At 43.2% G+C, this 25,832-nt stretch overlaps 1 protein-coding gene across 3 annotated transcripts in view; it reads right to left on the bottom strand.

Annotated features, from left to right (window-relative positions):
- Positions 1-359: 359 nt before the first annotated feature.
- The window catches only part of GDAP2 (ganglioside induced differentiation associated protein 2), a 44,248-nt gene continuing 18,775 nt past the window's right edge, over positions 360-25,832 (bottom strand). For all 3 annotated transcript variants that reach the window (XM_054042608.1, XM_054042618.1, XM_054042626.1), the window contains exons 6-14: positions 25,089-25,165; positions 19,277-19,436; positions 17,744-17,894; positions 16,371-16,447; positions 14,422-14,498; positions 13,532-13,671; positions 12,724-12,778; positions 3,264-3,407; positions 360-1,228 (exon numbers count right to left, since the gene is read on the bottom strand). In XM_054042608.1, coding sequence (XP_053898583.1) covers positions 1,181-1,228; positions 3,264-3,407; positions 12,724-12,778; positions 13,532-13,671; positions 14,422-14,498; positions 16,371-16,447; positions 17,744-17,894; positions 19,277-19,436; positions 25,089-25,165 — 929 coding nt within the window. In that variant the 3' untranslated portion in view covers positions 360-1,180. The remainder of the gene's footprint in view (positions 1,229-3,263; positions 3,408-12,723; positions 12,779-13,531; positions 13,672-14,421; positions 14,499-16,370; positions 16,448-17,743; positions 17,895-19,276; positions 19,437-25,088; positions 25,166-25,832) is intronic.

The raw sequence follows: 25,832 nt of genomic DNA, 5'->3' as shown, positions 1-25,832 counted from the left end.
TTCTTTCCTCTATTCACTGGTGCAAGGAAGGTACTTAAAAGGGAACAGAGAACCACACAGTCTCCCAAAACAAATTTTTGTGCACAAACTACATCAGCAGGGACTCTGTCACAGTGTGCAGTGATTTGGAAGGTGCCATTGCAGCTGTATTTAATGAGACAGCATCTCCCCCCACTTCTGTAACTGTTTCATGGATTGTGCGCGCTATGCTGGACTCCAATCTTATGCCCCTGGGAAATCAACGTTTAAAGCTTTACTTGCCAGAGCTCTCAGAGCTAGTTGATAGTGTCCCTGTTACACTGTGAGAGGGAGTGTAGAGTCTTTTCCCAGAGCCTGATTATTTTCAAGAAAATAGAAGCTGCATCACTGAATCTTTTAATACATACAAGAGTAATTAGGGTGCTGGCTGCAATGTCAAGCAGGTGGCATTTATTTACAACATTTATGCACGTGTCTGTTTGAAAGATGAGAGACCACAACTACCTAGAATTACAGGAGAGATGCAGACATATTTTTCAATTTTATTCTTAATGGGAGAGCAATGGCATCCCAACTTATCACATCTTCCAGGGAAAACAAACAGGAACTAGACCATTTCTGGTACTAAACACCGCCACAGAGTTCGCTTGGCATAGTGCTTTGCTCACTCCATGACACTGATATTCCTGATTCCAGCTACTTTTGCAAGGTCATCACTAGAACAATCAGCACTAAGAGAAGGGAAAAATAATTGGAACTGAAGCATAGACCATAAGATGAGCAACAGTATCAGGCTGTTGCTGTAGATCATTTGTAAAACAGGGTATTCTAAATGGAGCTGGAACCAGACAATATTAAGTAAAAACATGATTAAAGTATCTCTAATGGTTTTCCGGGAGAGCAAAAAAGTCGATTCAGGCATAAAACTCAATACCTTCCAAAAGAAGAAAATAAAATCCACCAAGTGATCCTGAAATCAACTTTTCCTTTGGATAAATAGATCTGAAATAGTAGTACAGTTCACAGTGGCATAAAGTTCTCCGATTGCTTGTGTGCTTGAAAATATCTCATCAGTAAAAAAATATCAGAGCTGGGGGCAAAACCCTTTCTCTGAATTCTGTACATGGACAAATGCACATGGGATCGGCAGGCATCAGGTCATCGGCTCCATGGGAAACCAGCAGTATTGCAGGGCTGCAGATCACAGGTCAGGAGATGAGGGGTAAGAAGAATAGTAAGGCCCATTTTCCTGTGATAAAGGAATGAGAAGTTAACTAAATATGTTTCCAACTCTCAAGTGCATGCAATTGAGGGACGAAAAGGAGGCATAATTAAACAAACATTCTTGACCACCCCTCTTATATCCTAGTACAGTAGCATCCAAACTTCACCCTGCTGAGAATGGCATTGGCAACTTGCTGGGAGCCTGAAAGTTGCATGCTCCTGATTTGAACACAGCAGATCACAGCTGCTTTAGCCTAAAACCAAAGCCGTGGCCTGTCGAGAGTGCAAATGCCAGCATCAAATGTGGCCAGTAGGTCAGCTCAAGATGGCACACTGCCTGCAGAGACATGCAGTGTCTGTTCCTCTGTATTTAAAGAGAGGGCAAATTTGGGTCAGAATGACACTGAGTCACATTTGTCCGGAACTTTGGGGGAGAAGTCCAGGAGGACGAAAGGACTAAGACAGCCAAGAGCTGTTCCTCCTCTTCACTCCCTTTCCCTAATGTGTGTATGTCAGGGGTGGGCAAAATTTTTGGCCCGAGGGCCACATCGGGGAATAGAAATTGTATGGCGGGCCGTGAATGCTCACAAAATTGGGGTTGGGGTGCGGGAGGGGGTGTGGACTCTGCGGTGGGGCTGGAGATGAGGAGTTTGGGGTGTAGAAGGGTGCTCTGGGCTGGGAACGAGGGGTTCGGAGGGCGGAAGGGGGATCAGGGCTGGGGTATGGGAAGGGGTGCAGGTTCCGGCTGGGGGGGTGGGCTTTGGGGTGGGGCTGAGGATGAGAGGTTTGGGGTGCAGAAGGGTGCTCTGGGCTGGGATCGAGGGGTTTGAAGAGCAGGAGAGGGATCAGGGCTGGAGCCTGGGGAGAGGCTTAGGGGGTGCAAGCTCCGAGCGGCGCTTACCTCAAGCGGCTCCCGGAAGCAGTGGCATGTCCCTGTTCCGGCACCTATGCGGAGGCACGGACAGGCGGCTCTGCACACTGCCCCATCTGCAGGCACCGCCCCTGCAGCTCCCATTGGAGCGTGTAGGAGCCGGAGAGGGGCCAAGCTGCGTGGTCCGGCCCCCGACCCAGCGCCCCAGCTGGAGCGGGGCCGAGCTGTGTGGTGTGGCTCGTGGACCGGCTTAAAATGGCTCACGGGCCGGATCCAGCCCACAAGCTGTAGTTTGCCCACCCCTGATATATGTGTTAATTTGGGGCTGGGAAGAGGAAATAAAGTTTGAAGGCCATGAAACAATACAAGACAAATCAAAGCAGCTCCAACAGCATTGGGATGGCAGACAGCAACAGTCCTCTGTGCGTCAGGTTTTAGGTTAGTGAACTTCTCAGAATGTTACTGAAAACTGTTAATAGCACCATATTACTACTCGATAAGCCATGGAAAACAAAGCTTAGTGAGGCTGTCAGGAGATAAGCAAGGTGAGGGAGAGAAGCAAGCAAGCAGAGAGAATAAGAGAGGTGAATACTTCTAAAATCGGATTCTGTTGGGCACCTAGGATTCAAGAAGAGACAGACCAGCCATACCTCTGCTTTCAAGTTAATGGACACAATCTGCTTCATCAAAGGGACTGCTCTCCCCCAAGAAAAGCAGACCATAACGACCCTAATCTTCATTATGGAGGTGCGGGCCCATGAGGACTACAGGTCTGCAATCCAGGCTACTCAGATCAATGTGGAGTACTGAATGCTGCATCTCCATCTAGCTTACTGATTAGGTTGGCTACAATCGTCTTCATTTAATACAAACTTGGTGTGGCCGTTGGCTAGGCAAAGAGTGGTGTCCCTAATTTATACACAAAAATATAAGAGAAGCCTCTACTGGAATAAAGGGCCGTTTCTGGGCCAAACCCTCTCCTCAGAGATTGACGTAGAAAAGACTAACATGGGACAACTGACTGTTTCTATGAAGTTCAAAAAGAGCTATTAGTTTCCCCAGCAATCCATCTAGACTTCCCTTTAAGAGGGTGAAGATGACTTGTTCCAGTCTGCTTCACAAAGCAGTAAGATACTCAACAACTGCACTTGGGAGCACAAACAGATGCTTATCACCTGAAGCCACTTACCCTGGCATCATATTCAAGGACAAAAGGGGGGAAGTCAATCTGTTCTGGGGGTATGGCTGTGAACAATTGCTGAAGGTTTTCCACATAGTGGATTTTGTCCTTTAGCCCTGAGACGGTAAAGGTTGTGAAAAACCACGTTGAGACCTAAACAGAAAAAAAAAAAAAAAAAATTAAACTGATGCCATTTCTGAGTCTTCAAGTTCAACATATTATTCCGTACTCGTATAAACCAATCAAGCTTCAGCATTGTAACTGTGAGCACACAACAATAAAGAATACTCCATCTCAATTGCTAGTCTAGCAAGCTGTTACTTGCACTACAGAATAGTGCTTCAAACTCCAGACTGACATTTTTCTTAATTCTACACCCCCGTATTGCTGCACGGAATTGGTGTCTATTTACTCCTTCCCATTCTGCTATTTCCAAAACTCTGCACTTCCAGATTAGTCAGATCAATCTCTTTCCTTGCCTTAGTTTTAATGCCTGTTAGCACCAGTTTTCCTAGGGCAATTTAGAAAAAAAAGTGACCTTCAGTTTTCCCAAGACCCCACTGATAGATACATCCTCTCTGTTCTGGGTATTTGTTTCCCTCTTTCCTATACACTACATCTGCTCAAATGGCATCAGACCCAACTCACATCTGCTGCCCAAAACCCGTAAGTCTTAATTTTAGGTCCTAACCTTGACTCTCCTTCAGATCTTTTTGTAACAGGACACAATGTAGAGCAGCTAACTCAGCTTTGTCCTCCCCATGTAAATCAGATAGGGAATTACCAGCCAGGTGTTGTTTTGTTAATGCCTATTAGTGTGGGCAACTGGTCTACATATATTGAAATGATTTCTGGGAGGAGAAGAGGATGATTTCAAACCAAATTTTTAGAGCACAATGTAAAACTGGCTTAAACCAGTCTTCCCACTCGGACACCACAGCACATCCCATTCTTCCAACACATACAGTAAGTCCAGTCCCTGTTGACTGGAGGAGACAGATCTGTGTGTATGTACACTACTGAATATGGAAATTTGTTAGTGGTAAAAAAAATTCCCCGTGTCTCAAACTTTTAGTCCAGGGGCTATTTTGTCCCTCACTTTGCAATATCTCAGCCATTCCACTTGCTCAGCTATGCATTGAATATAAAGCATAATTCCCTCTGAACTACAAAACCCACGTAGTAACTATCATTAGAATATATAAGTCAGGGTTACCAATGTGGCAAATGCAGTTTGTTATATGCAGGTAGCAGGGGAAATGATGTGAAGGCACACTGAACAGAACAAATTTGGGAACAATTGAAAGCTTTGCATTTAGAGAAGAGAGCAACTTCTAAGGAGAGTTGGAAGGTGCTAAGGCAAACAAACTTATTGCAGGCCCTGGACTGTTTTCAGCTGTGTTGGGAGTGTGTGGGGGTGGGGAGGAGATGACGGGGAGGAGAGAGAGAAGCCTGAAAATGGTTTTCCTTTCAAATTTTGTTTGTTGAACTATAGCACAGTTTTCGTTTACTGCACTGGCATCCAGCATGTCAACAGAAACATATAGGTGCTGGCACGAGAGAGTTTGTATATTGCTGCTGCAATTTATGGAATGGAAAAATTCTGATAGAATGGTGGATTAAAAATAAAGAGATATTTTGTATGTAAAGGTCAGTCCCAAACAGATCAGCTTTAGTTTGAGCTCAACATTTGAGCTGAAGGAAGCAAATAGCGTCCTTGAAAAGTACAGTGTCCCCATCCTTAAACAGTACAACCAGATTGGGAGGTTGAGTGTGTGCGCATGTGAGATGTAGTGGAAGGGAGAAGCAATTGGAATGAGCAGTGTTTTTAGATTGATATTTTATGATGTACCAAGGCTAGAATCAGAGGGTATACGCTACTAGAAAGTGGAGATGACCAGTTTTCCCACTGACATTCAGATTTGCTATTAGTTCTGATGGTGAGAGACCTCTGACCCTAAAACTGTCACTTGATTCCTCACTCTAGCCAAGTGTTTTTGTCACTGGTCTGAATATAGCAGATTTCAAATTTTGCACCACGGTAATTTTCATTCCCTGACAACAGGAGAGGATGGAGCATTGAAACAATGAAGTTAAGTTCACCACAGACATTCAATATGCAGAAGCATAATTGATTACACGTAATGCAATAAAATATTATCCAGAATACAGTATTTTTGGGGGGATAAATAGAGGACTTTTCTCTCCAGTGCGGTCACCTTCCAGCAGCACCTGACTCCTGCGCAGACCATGGAACGCTCACATCAGAGCAGGAAGAAAGAAAAGGATTAGCTGCCTTTTTGTGTACAATGGATTACTCAGCATTAGCCATTCACACCTTGCTTCAGTTACCCTCTGTTTTGGGGATCACTGCTGTGCTCTCACCTCTGCAGACTTAGTTTAGAGCAGCATGCTCTATAAAAAGCCACTAGCCTTAGAATGCACATAATTTAAAACAGTTTCTCTTCTCAAATAAAACAAAGAATGTTGGCTGGCAGCATAAACCATGTTCATGGCCCCTACAAAACAAGCACAGCTCTGGTCTGCCAAGAGCATGATAAAAATCTCTAGAGCCCAGCAGGCCTACAAATAGTGTACAGAAATACAACAGATGGAAGCCATCAAGTATGCCAGGATTCAGTACAGCAATAACATGGATTATTTACGTTACAGATTTAAGAACTGAAATACAATGCTGAGAGATCTAAGAGGAGGGCACTGGGGGATGGTGGAAAGCTTACAAGCAAAGAGCTCCTGCTCTTGCGCTTGAGAAATACAGGGTCTTACCCTAGGAACACTGAAAAGCAAAGCAGACAGAAACATGCACTTCTGAAGACATCTAAGCAATTTAGATCTTATGGGACTCTCCTGGCTCAGAGACTGCAAAGACATGGCAGCCCTGAAGTGTTCATGTGAGTCAAGCAATCTCCTACTGGCCACTTCCTACTGTGCGTCTCATCTCACACTCCATAAGGAGATACATTCTCCTTCAATAGCCAGCAGCAGGCTCCATGAGCTCTCTCTTGTAAACAAATGCTCTCCTTACAGGAGTAAAGTTGGGGAGGGATAAGGAGATTGGGTAGAAGACAGTGGAGAGAAATAAAAACAGATTACACTTTGAAGCAACCATTCCAAGAGAAACATTTAAGTCATAGACAAGAAGCCCAGAAGATAAGATTAAGGCCAGTGAAAGAGCAGTGTCGTTCTAATGACACCTTCTGCTTGTAGGAATGGCATTTACAGGCTCCAGAGGGAACTTTATCCAGTTATCTTCAGGTGCCTGGCAGGTTGCCTGGATGAAGGGCCTGAAGGCTGGGGTTTCTTGGAGGTCCAGCATAAGAAAAAGTAAAGGGAAAATTGGTGAAGCTATTGGCAAAAAAATGATTAGCATTTCTTTAACATATATCCATGAGAACAGAATCTCCAGAATTCTTGGGACACCAGATTTGAAGCCTCCAGAAAATTCAGCCCTGGCTTGTCTCCATTGTTTTCTCCCTGTTCTCCTTACCTCAGCCCAACTTTACTCCTGTAAGAAGTGGTGTTGGGCTGGTAATTCAATAGGGGGCATTTTCCCTCCAAGTCAGTACAGATTGAAAACCTCTGCACGACGTGGAGGTATTGTCTTTTGCATGACCTGCAAAACTGAGGCTCTGATTATCATTAAAGATCCCACAACATTTTTTCCTTACAGCAATGTTTCTCAACCTTTTCTGGCTGGTGGTCCCTTATTCAAAGCAAAAACTGTCACTACTGTCTCACATTTACTAGAGAGTACTAATGATAACAATAAGTCTATATAATAATATCAACTAACTTTATATGGCACTTTTCATCTGTAGATCTCAAAGCACTTCACAATTATTATTTATTATTACTGTGTGTGAGATTTGAGAGGTTGACTGAGAATAATCTGACCTTTATAGGTAAGGGAGCAAGGGAATGAGATTTTCTCTTTTAGATTGTAACAAAAAACTTTCACTGCCTTGGGGCCCTGGATTGTCTTTTGTGCCCCCTCCCTTTGGGGTTTGTGATCCAATTGTTGAGAAACTCTGCCTTAGAATACTAGCTTGCTCAAATTCCATCTTTGTTTAATTCCATTTTACCGCCCTATATTTCCTCTGCAGTTTCACTTTTATACAGCATTTCCCACTTTTTGTCCTCAATTGTGTCGCTGTATTCCATCCCAGGGGTAGCTAAGTGATTTCTGTTTATACTTTAGTTTGGTGAGTCTGCAAAGCTCTATCAGATGGAAGGCATTTGAGAAATACAAGTTACTGGGTCTCAGTTTACGAGAATACACGTTTCACTCTAAGAGTTAAGTGAGTTTATGAGGCTGACCTGGTAAATCTTACTCTGGCTGAAAGGCCCCTAAAGTAGCACAACTGCATTCTGGAATTTGAAGCAAAGGAGGACACTTGGCTTTTTTCTCTGCATGCTAATCCCCAGTATGTTCTTCCTGCTTGTAGCTATTTCAGAATTCTGCTGCAGTCTTTGACAAGAAACCTAAAGACTTGGGCAGGCTTTTATTTACTTCACAAGCAAGATCTGTGCAGGGCTATCTCCATTTGGAACCTCTAGATTTTTTTTTGTTCTACAAGTAAATTCTGATAGCTCTGAAAGGGAAAGAGGATTGCAGGCCACCACAACATTCACTTCCTTGACGACAGTCTACCACACTGTGCTACAAAGTCACGAGACCGCCTTGGCAACCTTCTCCTGGTGCTGGCCAAGATGGCCAGCTATCTATCCAGGAGGAGGAAGCTGAATGGGAGGGGGCGCTCTGCGGCAGTGGGGTCTATTTCTGTTCCTTTATCCAATCATGCCTCCAAGCAGTTTTCCTCTGGATGGTGTCCACTGACTCCTTACATGCCTTTGAGGAACAGTGGATGCTGTCTAGGACACACAGTTTGGTGACCCCCCTGGATTTTTGACCCCTTTCCCGATCCTGTTTTTCCTTTTTCCATTGTCCTCGTAAATCACTAGTAGCCTGGACTCAGTGGTTCCACTCCCTTAGCTTGGGGGGTGGGGGAAGGTCTACACCCACCCTTCCTGGTACTACTAATAGTACGTATCTTCCAATTTCTGCCTCATGGCAGAAGTCCTACAGACAACAGCCTCCTTTACTACACAACTCTGATTCATCCCTAGAGCAGGTCCATCCTGTGTAGTGATTGAGGCAGGGGTCCTATGGGAAAAATAATGTGATCATGTAATTAAACACAGCATAATGCATATGCACAGGAGGATTTCCTAACTTTTAAGTACTTGACTTAGCAGCCTTAATAATGGTCTTTTAATAGTTTTTTGTGTGCGTGTAATTTTCTAGTTTTTTTAAAAAAGCAATCTGAAAAAATTGAATTCCATCACGTGGAACCATACTGACACTGACATGGTTCATCAGCAGGTTGCACCTTTTACATGCACTGCTCAGAGTTCTGCCACTTGACCTAATAGAGCAACTTATAGCAATAGTAGGACCAGCACTAGAAGGGGAATGAGACACTTTGCCTGGAGAGTTCATACATGACAGAGTAATGTTGAGACTCAGAGATCTTGTGTTCCATTACATGCTTGGGCAGGAAGTGTGCTGTAATATAGTGGTTCTCAACCAGGGATCTGGGGCCCCCTGGGAGGCTGTGAGCAGGTTTCAGGGGTTCTGCCAAGCATGGCCAGTGTTAGAGTCGCTAGTGCCCAGGGCAGAAAGGCAAAGCCCCGCTGTGCGAGACTGCAGTTCAGAGCCCTGAGCCCCACCACCCAGGGCTAAAGCCAAAGCCTGAGCAACTTAGCTTTGCAGTACCCCTTGTGGCATGGGGTCCCAGGCAATTGCCCTGCTTGCTACCCAACGCCGGCCAGTTGTTGTGGCACAGTTGGGCCAGGCAATTTTTATACCATGTTGGCTGGGGCCTCAGAAAGAAAAAGGCTGAGAACCCTTGCAAGGTCACAGACCCCTCTGCCTGTTGACCTGAAGCATGACCCCTTTTATCTCAGTCCTGCCTCTTTGCCACCCCCGGGTTCTTCATTCCAGTCCTGTTTTCTTCACCTCAGGCTACTCAGATCAGTTCCAGTCTCCTTGCCCCAACAAATCTTAGTCTCACCCTCTGGACTCTACATTTCAGTCCCAGTGTCACCAACTCCTTAACTCCTTGTCCTCAGTTTCCTTTGCCCCACCATTCCCAACTGCCCCACCCAAAAAGCACTTCATCTGTTTTATCCCCACAAACCTGGCCTCCACTCAACCCACCACCCACTGTGGCTCCCAGCCCCAATCCGCTGTCCCCAAACTCCTCATCCAATCTCAGCATCCCTCTCCTTCACCACTGATTCTTTGGCCTAGTCTCTTTGCCCAGCCAATCCGAGTTTTCCCTCTGCACCACACATCATCATCAGATCTATCTCCCCTTTGCACTCACCTCCTTCCTCTGCCTCACTAGTTCTTAGTCCCAGTCTGTCTCCTTACCCAGTCAGTCAGTCACTGCTTCGCCTCTCCTGCTTCTCTTCCAGGCTGCCAGTCCCAGTCTCCACCTCCCTGCACTTAGGCTTCTTGTCCCTATCTACTCGCACCAGTTCAGCTTTGGTTCCCCCTGAATTTGATTCAGGCAGCCTCTTCCTCCATGTGGCTTAGGCCCAGCAAGGCTCATTGAAAGCACAGGAAACAGAATTATGTCTCTCTGTTCAGATGCCTGGAACCAGAATGGCCTGCTGTAGCCCAGAGCTGCAACTGCAGGGAGCATGCCCAGTGTGGACAGACACTTCAGGGAATTTAGCTGCTAAAAATCTAAACAAGTCTCTACTGAGCATGTGGAACTTCACTTTTTCAAAGGCCTATGTGGCCAAATTTTCACAGGGACAGCAAAGGTACATCCCTGACACAAAGGCCACCTCCCTGCTCAATTTCAATCCCTGTTCCAAAGCATAAAGTTGCCAGAACTTTTAAAAGAAAAGGTAACCAGAAGTTTTAAATATGGGCCAAACAATGTATTTTTCAAACCTCATTCTCAAACAGTTGAACCATTTTGGGTGAAATTAAAAAAACAAAAAAACAAACAAACCCCCAAACCAACAAACCAACCAAAACACCGAACAAGTCATGAGGCAGACACTGGGCATGGAAAATTTCATTCCAAATGATTTAAGTTTGGCAAAGTTATAAACAACTGGAAACAGGGTTTTTTAAAAGGGAAGTATCAGGCAACCTTAATAGGAGACAGCACTATCAGCCCCACCTATCATAAAATGAGCAGATTAGTCAGCCAGTTTTATTTTTAACATAGATGTCAGGGACGCAGGAACTACAGGTCCAAACATGCAATGCTGCAACTTAATCTGACTGGAATGCTGATGGGCTCAAGATGGGACAATGCATACTGGGACATAGTCTGCTCTGAGCACATCTTCATATTAAAAGACAGGGCACTCGTAGGCCACAGACTGACCATGTCTGCTATAAACCCTAAATCTAACTGTTCATACTGTTCTTATCAGCTGAATATCTGACTGTTGTAGGAAATGGCAACCTATTCAGGATTCACAAACTAAACCATTAATTAGCACAAGCTATGGATTTAACCACCTACCACAATCTTCTGGTCAGCAGGCATCGCCATTGGCCCAATACGCTTTGTGTTACCCAAGTAAGGAAAAAACACAACACTACAAAACCTCAGAGGTTTCAGAATGTTCACTAAGTGATGATCGGAAGGCTGACTATACATGCAATTTGTGGTACAGAAGGGAGGCTATTTCAAAACGTTTGTTCTTTGGGATGGACAACTACCCAAATGGATGAGGGAAGAGAAGGGCTGATGGCTACACTGGTATGGAATTAATAAGTGAATTCTAGTACAGTACTTGACAAGTGTAAAGAACTATATAAATGGTGGTGGTATTAATAAAATGAAATCAAGGAACCACAGTTGTTTGCCCAACTCATAACCTCAGAACAATCACCTACATTCCTCTACCATGTTTCAACTTATTGAAATTGCAGGGAGGCACCCAAACAGAATAAAAAACATTTGCGATGGAATCTGGCCTGGACCCTGGGGACCATACTCCTATCTTACATAAAGTGACAAAGGCTCTCTAATGAAGATGGCAGGTCAGGCCCTTAGTCTGACATCTAATTCAAAAGTGCCAGCATGTAAGATGTTAGTTAGGGCCACTGCTGACACTTTGGGGGTCTTCCAAGCATAATGCCCTGATTACTGTTTTGATCCACAGTTGAGACAAAGGAAGAGAAGCAGCACCACCTTCTGGTCGTCTCTAGAGACCATACAGCAAAGCAGTAACACGTCCTTTTGAAGAGGTTAGAAAAATCCACAGGAAATAAAATGTTGAAGCCTTGCTTAGGCCTCCCCAAAAGGAATTCTTCTTCCCTTTTCCACCTTATTATTTTATATTACAATCTAGGATCCTGACTGAGCCCATTGCTAGCTCATCATTGCTACTTAGTTTCTTGGAAAAGATCAGGACACAGACAGTGGGAGACTCATCTACAGGTTAATGGGTTTGAATCTGACCCAGGCAAGCAAATATGAAGGCTATTTGGTGGCCTATGTGAAATTAATTGTTAGGTCTCTATCAGCTGTGCTGTATGCTCCTGGGCTGACCTAAGGCCAACAAGAGGGGAGGCAGGTAGTCTCAGCGGAGGACAAATAATGGCATGGAAATCAAGTTTTCTCCCTCTGCCTCTTGAATACCCACATCAGATCAGGTTTGAGGCACACTGGCAATGAGGTGCATGTGTGTGAAGCCTGCACTGACGCTGCTTTTGTACCATAACTGTCCTTGGGAGTAAAAAATGCCCACGTGGTAAACCACAAAGAGATAAAGATTCAGGTTTCTGGGTTCACATAGCTGAATGTCACATTTTAAGCCAGAGAGCAGGAGAAAGGACTAATGCCTCTTTTCTTTGAATTAAATGTGGTCTCAAAGCTTTAATTTTGTTAGAGGACACCCCACAGACATGTACCCCAACCACCTGTAACACTGATCAGCTTCATTCTCAGCCTTTCAAGACAACTGTTCCAGTTTATCAAAGTAGGACCTCTGCTATAACAGCTAACGTCTGCCTCCATTCAGTACCTTAATAACGAGGCTCTGTGCCATTGCTCATTCGTGTGCAATGACCAGCAATACAACGTAGGTTAATAGCAACCTGAGAGATGAAGCGTCACTGCAGGTCAGAGCACACAAAGTAAAATGGGATGTGAGCAGTAATGGTGTACAGGGGCCAAGCACAGAGGCTCATCATTAAGGTAGGAAGGGAAAGGCTAGCGTACCAGCCACATAAGCCAGAAATAACAGTACCCAAATGTGAACTAGCTCTTGGAAAACACTTACCTAGCAGCCGTGGCTTAGTGTTTTAAAGTCTCTCTCTCTCTCATGACTTCTCCCCTTATACTACAATTTTATGCCCTATTTTATTTCAGAAGTCTGCATTCTTGGCCTTTGGTACAGTATACTTCACCTTTGAGCGAAATGTTGGGTGGACGAAGTACACTGCCTTCAAGTTTCTCTTGTACCTGGTTTAAAGAGGAAAATGACACTTGTTAAAAAAACAAAAATAATAAAGTAATGAGCTCATCCTATTAAATTCAACCAAAAACACAGCTTAAAGTGTTTGCAGACATTTGCCCACTTGTGCACAAGTGCTTGTGGTGCTAACCCTGACCCACAACATTCAAATCCAGGTCAAAGGACAGCTGCCCTAAGAATAAGCGAGGCAAAGGAAGCAAAAAGTTTCCCTGCATCTCTAGATAAATCCTATCAGATCCTCCAGTCCAAAGAGGGTTACACATTAGTTACACCTGTTAGTGCTGTCTATATGTCTCCTCCAGCAAAATGGATGGAGCACCCCAGTAGATAATACTGTCTTTTGGAAACACAACCTTTACAGGCAGATGGAATGAGCTCACATAACACGCCTGCCTTCATTATTGATCGATGTGCCACAGGCATGGATTGCAGAGACCACTATATGACACAAGCATGCAAGAACTAGAATTAATCTCCTGTTGAACTGAGGCATTCACAAGTTACAAAAAGCATTACAGAAATGCCTAGAAAGTTGTTTAAATGGTCTGATTCAGAGCAGGAAAGGAAACAGGCTTAATCTCTACTGGTTTTGTTAGACACCTGGGTCTATTGGCCCCTGTGAAATTCTTCCCAGCAATCCCTTGGCTATGGACGCAAGCTGGATAAAAGGCCTGTCTTAAAGGCCTGTATGGGGAGAGGAGTAGAGGAGAAGGGTTTCTCTTCCTACTCATGACACTCACTTGATGTCGACGACGTCATACAATTTCTTCAGGAAGTCGGAGTCCAGGTGATTGTAATCGCTAGTGAGCGTGTGGAAGTATACTATGACATACTCCTTCACTGCAATATGGTCCATGACATGGATAAAGTACAAGAGTGCCTGAGGTGGGGAGACATTTATATTTTCAGCAGAAAAATCTGTCACAGTTCCATTCTATGCTAACAGATTTCCTTCTAACACTAATATTATTCAGACCAAAAGCCTTAAGATAAGCTGATATTATATTTCAATTACAAAAACATGATGCAACACTGAAGTCTTAAACACTGGCTCAAAAATATTATCTGGAGATATCTACAGCCAACCTTTACTCTGCTCCATGTGCCTAACCTCCACATACTTTGTCAGGATCCCAGGCATTTTGCATGTGCAAGAAACAAGTTTGCTCATTGCACCTCACTTCTTTAGAGACTCCAGTTACAGAAGCACCTTTACATCTCTTTGGAAGGAAAGAGGGGTCCCTACACTACCCTGCTAAAGAACGGCCATATTGGGTCAGACCAATGGTACATCTAGCCCAGTATCCTGTCTTCCGACAGTGGCCAACGCCAGGCACCAATGCTTCCCTGAAGAGAATCTAGTCACTTCCCTAGAAAAATTTCTACCAGAAAATCTTCATATACAAAGTTTTAGATAGGATATATTTTCATGTTAAAGTATCTATGCAAGCAGTTTGTACATAATCTGCTGTGTAGGAAGATTTCTGCATAGACACACCCCTCTAGAGATATCCTGCTAAAGTTAGTGCTGAGGGTACAGGACGAGATAAGTGCACTTAATAGAAAATGCCTTTCAACCTTAACTAAAGAATCACTGCCACAGCTCTATAATTTTATATGAAGATTTTACCTTTTCCATGTCTATCAGAGTTACAGGAATATTCCTTCCAACTACCACCATCACCGTGCGACCACAATTATCCACACCTACAGAATAAAATGAGAACCACAAGCTTTTATCTTTGAATAACATTCATAAAGTAGTCTGAGTTTTTGGAAGTCTCCCTGTAAATCAGGGGCAGCTAACTACAAGCATTCTACAATGTCATTAACTAGCATTCTTAACAGGAGATGAAGAGTGCAGAGACTACTGCTCCCATTACATAGTACTCATTTTGATCTAAACAGAAGGATGCCTTGCACCTGGAAATGGTAGTTTTTAATACAGAGTTGTACTCCTTGAAGATGGAGGCTGCAATCAATAACCCTGGAGGTTCCAGCAATTTACTGACATAGCACCTACTTATATACTGTTTATAAGGCTACACTTTCAGCTTTATCACTACCAAAAGGGTGTGTTGTTCTGGACATGTAATCTAGAACAGGTACCACACCCTCAAACAACTGCAATCACATTAGCATAAAGGGGCTTCTTATATTTAAGTTCTTATTGACGCAGACATGAGCAACTTCGCTACAGTTGCTTAATTTAGATCGTATGTGTACAATGTGAAATATGGTATTGTTAATTCATTGAAAGGTGTAATATACACTCCCGCCCCGCACAGGTAGCTGAATATATTGTAGATTTCCTTGATGGGATTTCCATGATGTTTAGATATAAATGGGGAAGAAGAGTTATAAAACCAGAGTGTAGGGTGGGGGAAATCAAATGCCATCTTGCCTGTGTGTAAATACAAGCACATTGTAAAATAATTTAGAAAGTTATTTTACAGTAGCTACTAAGATTGGTTTTTTTTTGGTAAGAAGAGTACACTTTGTACCTATAGATGGAGAGGACCTTTTAAAGGAGTTTTACAGGTTAAATATCTGGTATGTGAGACATAATTGACTTAAGCCAATGACTGTACAGATTCAAAACCTCTAATAATGCTGCTAGCAAGAATGTTCCTGTACTTTGAAAAGTGTAATAATTATATTTCATCTGCCACATCCCTGCCAAATACTAACAGGGAATTATTGCTTCCTGTCCCCTAACAATAACATTCAGTCACTGAACCTGTCATCTCAACTCCCTCTTATAGCAGAAATTCTTAGTGGTCCCTCAGTGCATGACCTTGCACTTCGTAGTATTAATTTCATCCCATTTCTATTGCTCTGGTCCTCAAGATCATCCAATTCTTCCTGTATAATACTCCAACCCTCCTCTGCCTTGATGAGACCTTCCAACATTGTCATCAGCAACTTCATTAACACATTCCTACCTTTTGTGGCAAGGTCACTAATGAAAATAGTAATGAAGATTGGCCCCAAGACAAACCTTGAGGCTCTTCACTAGTAACTTCCCTCCAGACTGATCGTTCTCATTTCAGCATAACTTGTTGCCTTCTCCACTTCAGCTAGCTCTTTGCCCACCTTATATTTTTTATATTAAGCCCTCATAATTTCCCTCTCAATTAATAATACCCCAAGAAACACAGCAGATGCCAGCCCTTGAGCTCAGCTTTAGAGATCTTCGCATTTAGGAACCCACTTGAATTTGTAGATGCAGATTTTCTATGACAGATGTCAAATTACTTATGGTTAGAGCCCTGTGTGGATACAAAATTTGTATCTGCATCCAATCCGCAAACATGGCCCCCAGATATCCGCAGATTTTTAGAGCTCTACTTATGGTCCCAGTACATCACATCTCATTCTAGCTTTCATATGCCAGAAGTCTTGCTTGGCTGTGGCCTGCCTGGCACTGAAGTAGGACAGACGTTTTAATCTGTCATTAGATTAAAACACTTGCTCAGGCTTCATCCCATGAGCCTTCCTTCACACAAAGGTGGAAATGGCCATTCCATTTCCTACTGGTAAGTCTATAAGAAACAGCCTTTGGGATCTTGAACTCACCTGTCTGATACAAGGCTTTGAGAGAAGCAACGTCGGATAGGTCTTCACCTCTTGCCTGACACAGCCAGCGATTGTAACTAGAAAAGTCAAACACACACATGGGGTCAGAGCTGTCTCTCTCTTTCATCTGTGTTAGAAAGCATGAAGATCAGCCTGGAAAAATCGGAGGAGCTGGATCTGCTACGCTTAGTGTTATAGAGCAGTCAACGTTGCAATCTTTTGAGTAAGGAAGCTGCTTCTGAAGTGCTTCAATGGGGAGTGTTTGAAAAAAAGGAATATTGACTGTTGTCTAGTTATACTGTTGGTTACTTTGCTTGGGACAATAAATATACACTTAATTGGTTCTCTTTTCTAGCCCTCACACACAAGTGCAATGGTATTGCATTTCAGTTGCAACAAGTCAGTGCTTCAACAAACACAAAGTCATGCCTCATGCCCAAAATATGAGAATCATATCACAGGACTGGCTCCCTAGGAGGAAGTTAAACCTGCCTCTGATATGCAAAGAGCAGGGAAAAAATAGAATTCAGCTGAAAAAATAAGCAGCAACTCAAAATTCTCTCTTCCCTCCAACTTCAAAAGCATAGGAGGAAAAAGGGTTTATTAGGTGCCCAGGATTCAAAAGGGCATGAGTTCTGAAACAGGTGTGCCTGTCTTAGAAAGACAAGACTAGGCTCAAGTATCAGAGGCTCAAGTATCAGTGTTAGTCTGAATCTGTAAAAAGCAACAGAGGGTCCTGTGGCACCTTTAAGACTAACAGAAGAATTGGGAGCATAAGCTTTCGTGGGTAAGAACCTCACTTCTTCAGATGCAAGTAATGGAAATCTCCAGAGGCAGGTATAAATCAGACTAGGCTCAGTTACTGAAAGCTATGATGGAACTGTGCCATCTAGTGGAAAACAGGCAGTACAACTGCTCCAATGTGTCTAAATCAGAGGTCCCCAAAGTGTGGGGCGCCCCCACCACAGCTCGGCTGTGGCTCTGCTTCTGCCCCTGGCCTCGGCCCCGCTCCCAGCCACCCTTTACCACCTCTCCCCCCCAGAGATGCAGCCCCAGCTCCGGGGGACGTGGACATGGGGAAGGGGGCAGGGTGTAACCCTCAAAAGTTTGGGACCCCTGGTCTAGGTCCTGCTGATATGAAAACAATGGGACAAAAACTCCACAAAAAATGAAAACCAACCCTTCCCCTGATCCCATAATTTTAGCAACAAGAGGCTACTCCAGGGATCTAGAATGAAACTAGGCCTTGTCCATGCTTTCCTGCTAACAGATTGCAAGTTTGTGTGACACTGAAAGAGGGCATTAAGGATCTTTCCCAGAGTCACAAGCCTAGCTGAGACATGCATATAGAGAAACAGGCAACATGTTCTCACTTTCTCTGATGCTGTTTCTGCAGTGCTGCCTCCGACAACTGTCCCTGAAGGATGAGGCGCCTCTGCTTATCAACATCTCCCTCCATGCGGGCAAATGCATGGGAACCAATGAATGAAATATCTGCTTCCAGCCCCTCCTCATCCGAGTTATCTGCAATGGAAGCATGGGTGAAGAAGCTGTAAGGAAGCCAGAGCTCAAACTACATACAAGAGAACCACAATAATGAACATGGGAATATTGCCTCATGACAATGCATCAGTAAGACACAACCAAGTCAAAAGGTGACTGCAACCACAACACAAAAAAAAGACACCATGTTACGATGCACAAATTTTCTGTGGTTCCATTTGATAGAGCAATGACCTCTATTGAACTTAGCATGGAGGTAAGAACAAGGAACTCCTGAAACCTAATATTAGCTCTGTTAGCAATTTAGGGTATGTCTTCACTACCCACCGGATCGGTGGGCAGCGATCGATCCAGTGGGGGTCGATTTATCATGTCTGTCTAGACACGATGAATCAATCCCCAAGTGTTCTCCTGTCAACTCCTGTACTCCAGCTCGGCGAGAGGTGCAAGCAGAGTCGATGGCGGAGCGGCAGCAGTCGACTCACCGCAGTGAAGACACCACTGTAAGTCGATCCAAGTACGTCGACTTCAGCTACGTTATTAACATAGCTGAAGTTGCGTAACTTAGATCGATCCCCCCCAATGTAGACCAGGCCTAAGTCTGTGACCTTGGGCAAATCAATCCCACTTGCCCCTAGCCATAACCAGTAGAGTGATAACAATGAACTATTTCCAGTGTTACTCCAATGTTTATAAAGTGCCTTGAAAATACAAATTTGCCTTGTAAATGCTAAAAGTATTCTCTCCAGCTCTTAAACTAGAGGTCAGATTAGATAATAACTTCCTTCTGGGCTTAGCATCTATAAATCTATAAACTGAGTGCCATGGTGACTGCAGACATGCATCCTTGGAACAGATGGATTGGCCTTGTCTACTCTAGGGGAGAACAAAAAAATCAGATCTGTAATTCACCACTAGGTGCAGCTCCAACTAAGACAATGCTGGAAGCTGTATCATAGATGTGGTAACATCCAAACCCTATCACCTAACCCCGATCAGAACAGACTTTCATGAGATGGTGGTAAAAATGCTTGAACTTAGGGGATTTCAAGAGAGAGACTGTTGGTTTCCAGCCCCTCCTCAACCTCCACCCTATCCATTAATTACCAGAAGAGCCGATTTCCCAGGCATCTCAGACTAGTGCAATGCATCAGAATGAGTGGCGTTGGGGAAAATCTGAGCATAGGCCTCCAATCACCTCCCACATACAAAGGGAGAAAGCAGAAGTTACTGCTGTAGAATCCAGGCAGCTGCCTGAGCAGGACATGGGTGAAAATCTCATTCTGAAGATTCTCTCTGTTGGGTACACTCCATCTAAAATATGGGATTCATAATTCTCTGTGCATGCTCTCTGGTTTTCCTTGACTTTTGTGCCAACATTTCAAGGTTGAATTATAACTCACCATCTGGAGCACCTGGTTTTTCACTGATCCTGATCTGTCGCTCTGGTACTACTGGCTCCCCTTCTGAATTGCCAATATCTGCAGGAAGGCATGGTAAGGAATGACATTCTTCTTCCAATGACCTTGGAAAATACAGAGGCAGCAGCTTCTGGTAAGTGGCCTACAAATGACAGAAAGTTTGAAAAGGCCTTGCAGGCATCCCCATTCTTCAGAGACCGCTAGAAACGACTTTTCTATATAGCCACAGAAGAACCTGTAACTCTGTAAAGGGGATAGGGGGATAATGGATCACTCTCCTAGGTACTTTTCAGTGAGTTGCATTACTCTTCCTTTCTTCCACTGAGCTTTTGCCAAAAACAAGAGGATAAAAGGAGCCAGCCTCAGTTTTACAGGGGTTTTAAATAGGGCTGTCAATTAATTGCAGTGAACTCACCCGATTAACTCAAAAAAATTAATCGCGATTAATTGCACTGCTAAATAATAGAATATCAATTGAAATGTATTAAATATTTTGGATATTTTTCTACATTTTCATATATATTATATTGTGTTGTAATTGAAATCAAAGTATATATTATCTTCATTACAAATATTTGCACTGCAAAAATGATAAACAAAAGAAACAGTATTTTTCAATTTACCTCATACAAGTACTGTAATGCAATCTTTGTCTTGAAATTGCAGCTTACAAATGTAGATTGTTTTTGAGTGCAGTCATGTAACAAAACAATGTAAAACTTCAGAGCCTACAAGTCCACTCAGTCCTTCTTGTTCAGCCAATTGCTAAGACAAACAAGTTTGTTTACATTTACAGGAGCTAATGCTGCCCGCTTCTTATTTACGTCACCTGAAAGTGAGAAGAGACGTTCGCATGGCACTTTTGTAGCCAGCATTGCAAAGTCTTTACATGCCAGATATGCTAAACATTCATATGCCCCTTCATGCTTCGGCCACCATTCCAGAGGACATGCTTCCATGCTGATGATGCTTGTTAAAAAAATAATGCGTTAATTAAATTTGAGACTGAACTCCTTGGGGGAGAACTGTATGTCCCCTGTTGTTTTACCCGCATTCTGCCATATTTTCCTTGTAATAACAGTCTTGGATGATGACCCAGCACATGTTATTCATTTTAAGAACACTTTCACTGCAGATTTGACAAAACACAGAGAAGGTACCAATGTGAGATTACCAAAGATAGCTACAGCACTCGACCTAAGGTTTAAGAATCTGAAGTGCCTTCCAAAATCTGAGAGAGATGAGGTGTGGTGCATACTTTCAGAAGTCTTAGAAGAGCAACATTCTGATGCGGAAACTACAGAACCCGAACCATCAAAAAAGAAAATCAACCTTCTGCCGGTGGCATCTGACTCAGATAATGAAAGTGAACATGCGTCAGTCCGCACTGCTTTGGATTGTTATCGAGCAGAACCCATAATCAGCATGGATGCATGTCCTCTGGAATGGTGGTTGAAACATGAAGGGACATATGAATCTTTAGTGCAGCTGGCAAGTAAATATCTTGTGACGCTGCTACAACAGTGCCATGAGAACGCCTGTTCTCACTTTCAGGTGACATTGTAACATTAAGCAGGCAGCATTATCTCCTGCAAATGTAAACAAACTTGTTTGTCTGAGCGATTGGCTGAACAAGAAGTAGGACTGAGTGGACTTGTAGGCTCTAAAGTTTGACATGGTTTTGTTTTTGAGTGCAGGTTTTTTTTGTACATAATGCTACATTTGTAAGTTCAACTTTCATGATAAAGAGATTGCACTACAGTACTTGTATTAGGTGAGTTGAAAAATACTATTTCATTTTTTTTACAGTGAAAATACTTGTAATCAAAAATAAATACAAAGTGAGCACTGTACACTTTGTATTCTGTGTTGTAATTGAAATGAATATATTTGAAAATGTAGAAAACACTGAATTTTTTTTAAATACATGGTATTCTATTATTGTTTACAAGTGCAATTAATCACAATTAATTTTTTAATCACTTGACAGCCCTAGTTTTAAAGAGTCACAGAAGTATTACGTCATATCAATTACACCCTCTTTCCCCACTCCTTCCTTCCCCCCCGAGCCATGTTAAAAAACATAGTAAGAGAACTAAAAAAGAGCCAACATGTCTAAACAACAAAGTAAAAGAAGCACTGAGAGGCAAACAGGCATCCTTTAAAAAATGGAAGTTAAATCCTAATGAGGAAAATAGAAAGGAGCATAAACTTTGGCAAATGAAGTGTAAAAATATAATTAGGATGGCCAAAAAAGAATTTGAAGAACAGCCAGCCAAAGACTCAAAAAGTAATAGCAAAAAATGTTTTAAGTACATCAAAAACAGGAAGTCTGCTAAACAACCACTGGGGCCACTGGATGATCGAGATGCTAAAGGAGCACTCAAGGACGATAAGGCCATGGTGGAGAAACTAAATTAATTCTATGCATTGGTCTTCACGGTTGAGGATGTGAGGGAGACTCCCAAACCTGAGACATTCTTTTTGGGTGACAAATCTGAGGAACTGTCCCAGATTGAGGTGTCATTAGAGGAGGTTTTGGAACAAAACGATAAACTGAACAGTAATAAGTCACCAGGACCAGATGGTATTCACCCAAGAGTTCTGAAGGAACTCAAATGTGAAATTGCAGGACTACTAACTGTCATCTGTAACTTATCATTTAAATCAGCTTCTATACCAAATGACTGGAGGATAGCTAATGTGATGCCGATTTTTTAAAAGGGCTTCAGAGGTGACCCTGGCAATTACAGGCTGATAAGCCTGACTTCAGTATCGGGCAAACTGGTTAAAACTATAGTAAAGAACAAAATTGTCAGACACAGATGAACATAATTTGTTGGGGAATAGTCTACATGGTTTTTGTAAAGGGAAATTATGCCTCACCAATCTACTAGAATCCTTTGAGGGGGCCAACAAGCATGTGGACAAGGAGGATCCAGTGGATATAGTGTATTTAGATTTTCAGAAAGCCTTTGACAAGGTCCCTCAGCAAAGGCTCTTAAACCAAGTACACAGTCATGGGATAAGAGGGAAGGTTCTCTCATGGATTGGTAACTGGTTAAAAGATAGGAAACAAAGGGTAGGAATAAATGGTCAGTTTTCAGAGAGGTAAATAGTGGTGTCCCATAGGGGTCTGTACTGGGCCCAGTCCTAGTCACCATATTCATAAATGATCTGGAAAAAGGGATAAACAGTGACATGGCAAAATCTGCAGATGATACAAAACTACTCAAGATAGTTAAATCCTAGGCAGACTGCGAAGAGCTACAAAAGGATCTCTCAAAATTGGGTGACTGGGCAACAAAATGGCAGACGAAATTCAATGTTGATAAATGCAAAGTAATGCACATTGAAAAAACATAATCCCAACGATACATATAAAATGATGGGGTCTAAATTAACTGTTACCTCTCAAGAAAGAGATCTTGGAGTCATTGTGGATAGTTCTCTGAAAACATCCACTCAATGTGCAGCGGCAGTCAAAAAAAGCGAACAGAATGTTGGGAATCATTAAGAAAGGGATAGATAATAAGACAGAAAATATATTGCCTCTATATAAATCCATGGTATGCCTACATCATGAATACTGTGTGCAGATGTGGTCGCCGCATCTCAAAAAAGACGTATTGGACTTGGAAAAAGTTCAGAAAAGGGCAACAAAAATGATTGGGGGTATGGAAAGACTTCCGTATGAGGAGCGATTAATAAGACCGGGATTTTTCACCTTGAAAAAGATGGCTAAGGGGGGATGTGATAGAGGTCTATAAAATCATGACTAGTGTGGAGAAAGTAAATAAGGAAGTGTTATTTACTCCTTCTCATAACACAAGAACTAGGGGTCACCAAATGAAATTAATAGGCAGCAGATTTAAAACAAACAAAAGGAAGTATTTTTTCACACAACGCACAGTCAACCTGTGGAACTCCTTGTCAGAGGATGTTGTGAAGGCCAAGGCTATAACAGGGTTCAAAAAGGAACTAGATAAATTCATGGAGGATAGGTCTATCAATGGCTATTAGCCAGGATGGGCAGGGAGGGTGTCCCTAGCCTCTGTTTGCCAGAAGCTGGGAATGTGCGACAGGGGATGGATCACTTGATGATTACCTGTTCTGTTCATTCCCTCTGGGGCACCTGGCATTGGCCACTGTCGGAAGACAGGATACTGGGCTAGACGGACCTTTGGTCTGACCCAGTATGGCCATTCTTATGTCAGGGCAGTCTTGTGCCCTGGAGCGTATTTCATTAAAGTTGTGTCTAGACCAGCATCTGGAGAAATGGACTTCCCTCCTGTGAGACAATACCATCATAGCCGGTCACCCCTTCAGTATATCTGTGTCTGATATTATCAGCCTACACTTTCCCTCTCAATTTCAATCCATTATTGCTAGTGATATCTTCCTAAAGAAATCTTCCTCCTTCTCTGTTTAACTCCCTTCACATACTTCAAGATTGCTATACCTTTTAAATCCTCTAACGCTTAGCCAAAGCTTCATGTTTAGTCGATTCTTTCCTTTAAGTTATTATTGTTATCTATGTCTGTATTTCCACAGGTGAAAGCAAAACAGAGGAAACAGAAATATAGTGGGGCCTAAGGAGATAAAAAGCTTCCTAAGGAGATAAAATAAGATTCACCTCGGGCAAATCTAAGCCAGCAAACATTAATTTGATTGGAAGGTAGGAACCCTGAAACCCTAAGTGTTGAGACTTGTTCGCAGGGGCAATCAAATATTGCCAAATCCCATGCCACATTGGCAACTGGCCTAGAGAGGGGGCTGCCTTTAATTTACATCAACTGGGGTAGACTGCAGCCACCCCTTTTCTTGAAATAAAAAAATAGTCTGCAAGGATGACAGATCCTAACAAAGGCTGCTTGGATCAAGCTGGAGGCACTGCACATCATGATCTGTCATTTCTGTAGACTGGACCTCTTCTAAAGAAGAGGGCACTTGCAAGCTATGTTTTGGCCACCCCAGGCCCAAGCAAGGGTAGAGAATGATCTCTGATATAGAAATATGAGGGAAGGGACACACTGTTTTTTCCTTACCGATTAGCAGCTGAACTTGGAGAAAGCCTTTCCATTTAAAAGCCCAGATTGTTCTTAAGATAGTACAAGATATATTCCAGATCCCAGTGCCAAGAACACTGACTGGATTCACTATGTTATACACATATTAGTAGGAGGCGCTCTACACAGATACAGTGCGAAGACATGGAAGAATGTCAATACTCAAACTGGCAAAGGCTTTTTGTCTTGGAAAGAAAACAATGGCTAGCTAATTTCCCCAAGTAATGTCTGAAACAGTCAGTTTCTAGGTGTTTGTGGGAGGATCTGTGGGGATGCTAATCTTGGGAGCAGGGAGGATTTTTAGCAGGAGGGAAGTAAGGTGGGAATTTTGAATGTAGTGACTTGCTCTGCCTTCTTACAGCCGAAAACCATCTTGCACAAGTATCCCATCTAACCCAAGTCCCTCATGCTGGTGCCCAAGTGATGAGTCAGGAACCTGTAAGTGACAAGTGGGGTGGCTTGGAGTGCATCTGCAGCTACCAGTGAGAATATGAGCAGGAAGAAACTTGGAGTGGTGATTTTGGTGAAACATCTGGGAGGAGGCTGAAAGGGATGCAGAGGAACCAACAGTCATGATGAGAGACAGATATAACAACTTGAGGATGGAGAAACTGGTCTTCAGCTTCACAGTACAACATACGGAACAAGAGTCTCCAATGCTCCAGTGCCCTAAGAATTAGAACATACCTCAGAACTTTGACAGGATGAACAATGATGAGAAATACCTGTTCAATCTCAGAGACTGCAAACACCACCTTCTCCAGCGTTTCTCCATGAATCTCCAGGAACCTTCTGACTGTGCCTGTGAGCAAGAGAATTAAATACATTGAGCAAACAGGGAGACAGATTTACAATCTCAGCTACAATCAGGGACACTCACTAGCTATAGGCAAATACGAAAGATGTTTCCCTCCATCTGCAAGTAGGGGAAGGCCCTCACCCGACAGGCAGGACCCTAATGGGTAGCTAAGAGCACCACACACAGTGGAGTGGGCACACACAAAAAAGACAGCTTGCTAGATATTAAGAATATCCATAGTTATAGAATCATAGAAATGTAGGGCGGGGAGGGACTCGCAAAGTCATCAAGTCCAGTCCCCCACGCTGAGGCAGGACCAACTAAACCTAGACCATTTGTCCAAACTGTTTTTAAAAACCTACAGTGATGGACATTCAATCACCTCCCTTGGAAGTCTATTCCAGAGCTGAACTACCCTTATAGTTAGAAAGATTTTCCTAATACCTAACATAAATCTCTCTTGCTGCAGATTAAGACTACCGAAAGACAAAAGTTTTGCCACCGACAAGCGCCGGTGTGAACAGCACTTTGTCACCAGGGGCACTCTCCTGCTGACAAAGCTAATGCCGCTCGTTGAGGGTGGAAGTCTTTTGTTGGCAGGAGAGCTGACAAACAGCAGCTACACTGCATGCCTTTTAGCGGCACGGATGTAGCGACAGAACCATGTCGC

The sequence above is a fragment of the Malaclemys terrapin genome, chromosome 1, assembly GCF_027887155.1.
Source record: "Malaclemys terrapin pileata isolate rMalTer1 chromosome 1, rMalTer1.hap1, whole genome shotgun sequence".
NCBI lineage: Eukaryota > Metazoa > Chordata > Testudines > Emydidae > Malaclemys > Malaclemys terrapin.
Note: the sequence above shows the minus strand (reverse complement) of the source record. Positions and strands in the feature narration are given on the sequence as shown.